The 4,415-nt window shown below is 37.1% G+C and overlaps 1 protein-coding gene across 1 annotated transcript; it reads right to left on the reverse strand.

The window, feature by feature from the left end:
- Window positions 1-908: 908 nt before the first annotated feature.
- Window positions 909-1,743, reverse strand: LOC138909541 (uncharacterized). Its single transcript, XM_070200745.1, has 2 exons — window positions 1,407-1,743; window positions 909-1,222 (listed from the first exon to the last, which is right to left on the reverse strand). Exons 1-2 carry the CDS (start codon window positions 1,741-1,743, stop codon window positions 909-911), a joined length of 651 nt encoding a protein of 216 aa, XP_070056846.1.
- Window positions 1,744-4,415: the final 2,672 nt, after the last annotated feature.

Here is a 4,415-nt window from a genome sequence, read left to right on the forward strand (position 1 = left end):
GGTCTAGTGATTATTTTGCCTTGATAACAAGCATCACAAGAAACTTCATCATTTGTAAGAGTCTTCAGGTTCTTTAATGGATGCCCACTCGAATTTTCAGTAATTCGTCTCATTATTATTGATCCTTGATGGCCCAAACGGCCATTCCAAAGTATAAAAGTATTTGAATCAGTAAACTTCTGGTTTACGATAGAGTGTGCTTCAACTGTACTAATATTTGAATAGTAGAATCCAGAATATAAAGTTGGTAAGTTTTCTACAATGCACTTCTGGTCAGAAACATTCTTTGTAATACAAAGATATTCCATATTCATTTTATCTATCGTCTCAACATGATACCCATTTCGGCGGATATCTATAAAATTCAACAAGTTTCTTCGGGACTTGGAGGAGAACAATGCATTGTCTATAATAAGTTTTGTTCCCTTAGACAGAAATATAGTGGCTCTTCCGGAGCCTTCAATCGAACATATATTACCAGAAATTGCTGAAACAATTGCTTTTTCCTTATGAAAATAAGAAAAGTATTTCTGATATTTGAATATGGCATGAGTTGTTTCACTATCAATTACACAAATATATTCATGATTGGTCTTTGATCCAAACATAATTTAAGGATTATCCATATTCTTCAAAATGACATAAACAAAATATATTATAGTAAACATCATTATCAAAGCATAACATTTTATTTATGTACAATAATTACATAACCATACTATTTACTACAAATAACAAAATTTAAAATATTTATATTTCTATAGATTCATCACCGATCACATGACTTGTTTCTCCTTCTAGGAGTGCAAAGTAATTGGCTACATCCAAATGCAAGAAGTCTAAATTATCTTCATAAATAAAATTTGCTTCAGCATTTTTCTGTCTTCTTCAGGGAGGCTTGATAAAGCTCATCCAGGTGTTTCGGCACAGGTACGTGACCAGTGCCCTTTTCCTCCACATTTATAGCATGCATTTGTTGCTTGCACCGCTTCATGCTTTTGTTCCTTCATTTTCCACTGCTGGTGGTGAGGAGGGTTCTTTGATGCATTATTATTACCATGATTAGAGTTTCTTTCCTGATCACGGCCATGACCACGACTAGGGCCACGACCTCTTCCACGCTTAGCTTGGTGGAAGTTCGTCTTATTCACTTCAGGAAATGGACAATAACCAGTAGGTCGGCTTTCATGATTTTTCATTAATAGCCCATTATGTTGCTCGGCTATAATAAGTTGTGAGATATGTTCAGAATACTTTTTGTATCCCATCTCTCGATTGCTACTGCATGAGCATATTCGAGGCATGAAAAGTGGTGAAAGTTTTCTCCAACATATCATGATCAGTAATATTATCATCACATAATTTTAATTGGAAAATAATTCTGAACATAGCAAAATTATACTCACTGATAGATTTAAAATCTTGTAGCCTTAAATGAGTCCAGTCATATCGTGCATGTGGAAGAACGACCATCTTCCGGTGGTCATATCTATCTTTCAAATTATTCCACAGTATGACTGAATCTTTAATAATAAGATATTCCACTTTCAAGCCATCATCAAGATAATGGCGTAGGAATATCATTGCTTTGGTACGATCTTGATTTGATGCTTGATTTTTTTCCTTGATGGTGTCTATCATACCCATTGCATCAAGATGAATGTTAGCATCAAGCACCCAAGACATGTAGCTTTTGCCCAATATATCCAGGGTTACAAATTCAAGTTTAGAAATATTTGACATTATTTAGAAAAAGAAAGTTCGTACTTCTGATACTTTCAAAGTATTTGCTCGAGATGACAGAGTCTCATGCTGATAACGTGTTATAAAATAAAGACTTTAAAGTAAAGATAAGTGTAGAGAGAAACTGATATATTATTCAACTTCAAACTGATGTACATAATAAACTACAAACTTCTCTATATATAGAAGAAAGGAAACAACTGCAGGGCTTTTCTTGAGCTACTTGTAAGCTGTTCGCATGAGCTGCTTGCAACCTGTCTGTATAATGAGAAACTACTACAAAACATTTTATTGAGTTACTTGCAACCTGGCTGCATCAGCTGCTTGTAGATAATCTTAAATAGAGTACCAAACGAATAATCTTCTTCAGGAAGATTATCTATAGTGGAGTAATAAATAGACATCCACAATATAATTATTTTCATAACACAGTAGAGTATATTCAAAGCATTTATAGCCCAATAAGCCTAATTGCCTCCTCAACCCAAACTACTACTAATGTTTCTCCATTATTATGTACATATTGAAGGACTAATCTAATAGCTGTATTAGAGCTATAATTCCTGCAAGACTTAGCCATACTTATAACTCAGCATCCTTCAAGCTAAGGTCCAAATCCATCTTATATATGTGCACGATGCAACAAAGAAAACAATAGATCAATATTTCAAAGTAAGTGTTATAAGAAAAATCAAATTATGGTGGATGTCTACTTATATATCCCGTAAATATTTAAACCAAAAACTTGGGGTTTCGTGGTGCCAAGATAGATTCTTGCGTTATTATAGTAGAAATTCTTCGTGGCAAGCTTGCTCGCCGCGGTTCGGACTTTTTGGATTGAACAGTACCCCACGGACTTAGAGGAAAATGTTTCGCAGAAGGACGCATTTTTGCGGCCAATTATGCGGCTGCATAATCACTCTGCGGACCGCATAATGGCTGTAAAATGAATCAATACGTTGGCCAGTTTGATGTTATCTTTGCAGTCGATTATGCAACCGCATAAACACTATGCGGACCGGATATCGATCGCATAATCCCTCTTGAGTTTTTGCGAAGGAAGTTCTGCGGTGCATTATGCGACCTCAGAATGAGTATGCGGACCGCATACTGGTCGCATACCTGGGCCGTAAGTTCAGTCCCCTGAGGGCCATTTCTGCGGTCACTTTGCGGACCGCATAACCGTTATGTGGTCGCATATGCAACCGCAGACCTGTGTCGGGGCACCCATTTTTTTAATTTAATACCCGACCCCCCATTCCGTTAAAACACCCCTTTAGTCCATTTTGAAGCTCATTTCTCATATTTCTAGTGTGAGAGAGAGAGGGTTCTAGAGGGAGGGCCGAATTTTCATCAATCAATCTTCAACCATCACTCAAAGCTTGGAAATTCTCAAGTAGAGCACCAAATTCTTCATCCAAAAAGGTAAGATTTCATCACCACAGCTCTTAATTTCAAACATAGCTATAATGAGGTACTAGGGTAATACTTCATGGGTATGAAAGTGGTTCATCTTGCATGCATGTGATAAAGAGTATGGAAAAAATAAAAAGTGAATTAGAACTATGAACATTTTTCTAATTTTGGGTTTAATTTGTATATTTGAAAAATAGATTGAGGTATGTATGGCTAACTCTTTTCTTCTTAGAATCGAACTCCTGGGGTCCGAATAATTGGTGTAAGTTCCAACTTGATCATACTAGAATTGTTTGCCTTAGTGTGTTGGATTGAAAGATTCATGTTCCCTAATTGTTTTATATGGTTACCATGCCATCATGCTATTTGAGAGAGAAATCATGATTTTCCAAGCTCCTTCCCTTATGTGTGAAATGCCTTATGTGATGGTGCTTATCAACATGAATGATGATGTTATTTGAATGAATACAAAGGAAAAGACTTGAATTCTAAAATGTTCCCAAGTGCCAAGAACTACTTAATAAATAAGGTTGTTGTGCCATGTAACGAAAGATGGGAAAGAGTTGTGAATTGAGTGAACAATTGAAAGAGAGGTTATGTCTCAAGTGAGATGCCTTAGCCGATCGGGCCGAGATCGGACGCCATATTATACACATGGTGGCATTTGTGTTGGAATCATTGATTTACAATGTGGATATGGATATGTCTCACTTGAGATGGCTTAGCCGGTCGGGCCGAGACCAGACTCCGTGTAAAAACACGGTGGCATTATGAGTTGTGGCTTTGGCACTAAAGATTATTAACCTAAAAAGATGGAAGAATTGAACTGGAAACTATGTGATCCTTACTTTGTGTTTCTTTGTATTTCTATGAAGTACTTATTGATTATTATGACTGCCTTCTTTTTGTTTCACTGTTCATTCCACTAAGATTGGTATTTGCCTTACATACTAGTAGTATTCGACAGTACTAACGTCCCTTTTGCCGGGGGCGCTACATCTTTGAATGGATGTAGGTGGTTCCATCGCAGATAACACTGATCGCAGATAGTGGTGCTCTCCCTCACACTCATCACAGCAGTCTTGGTGAGCCCCATTTCTTCCTGGGGTCATGTAGTCCTTTATTTTGTTTAAGTTTTCATATTTTGAGATATAGCCGGGGCCTTGTTGCCGGCATTGACATGTTGCTCTTTTGTACCCTTAGAGGCTCCGTAGACATTTGTGTGGGTCATGTATGTGTGTTGGGGTGGTCGTTGG

The sequence above is a fragment of the Nicotiana tomentosiformis genome, chromosome 4 (genome assembly GCF_000390325.3).
Source record: "Nicotiana tomentosiformis chromosome 4, ASM39032v3, whole genome shotgun sequence".
NCBI lineage: Eukaryota > Viridiplantae > Streptophyta > Magnoliopsida > Solanales > Solanaceae > Nicotiana > Nicotiana tomentosiformis.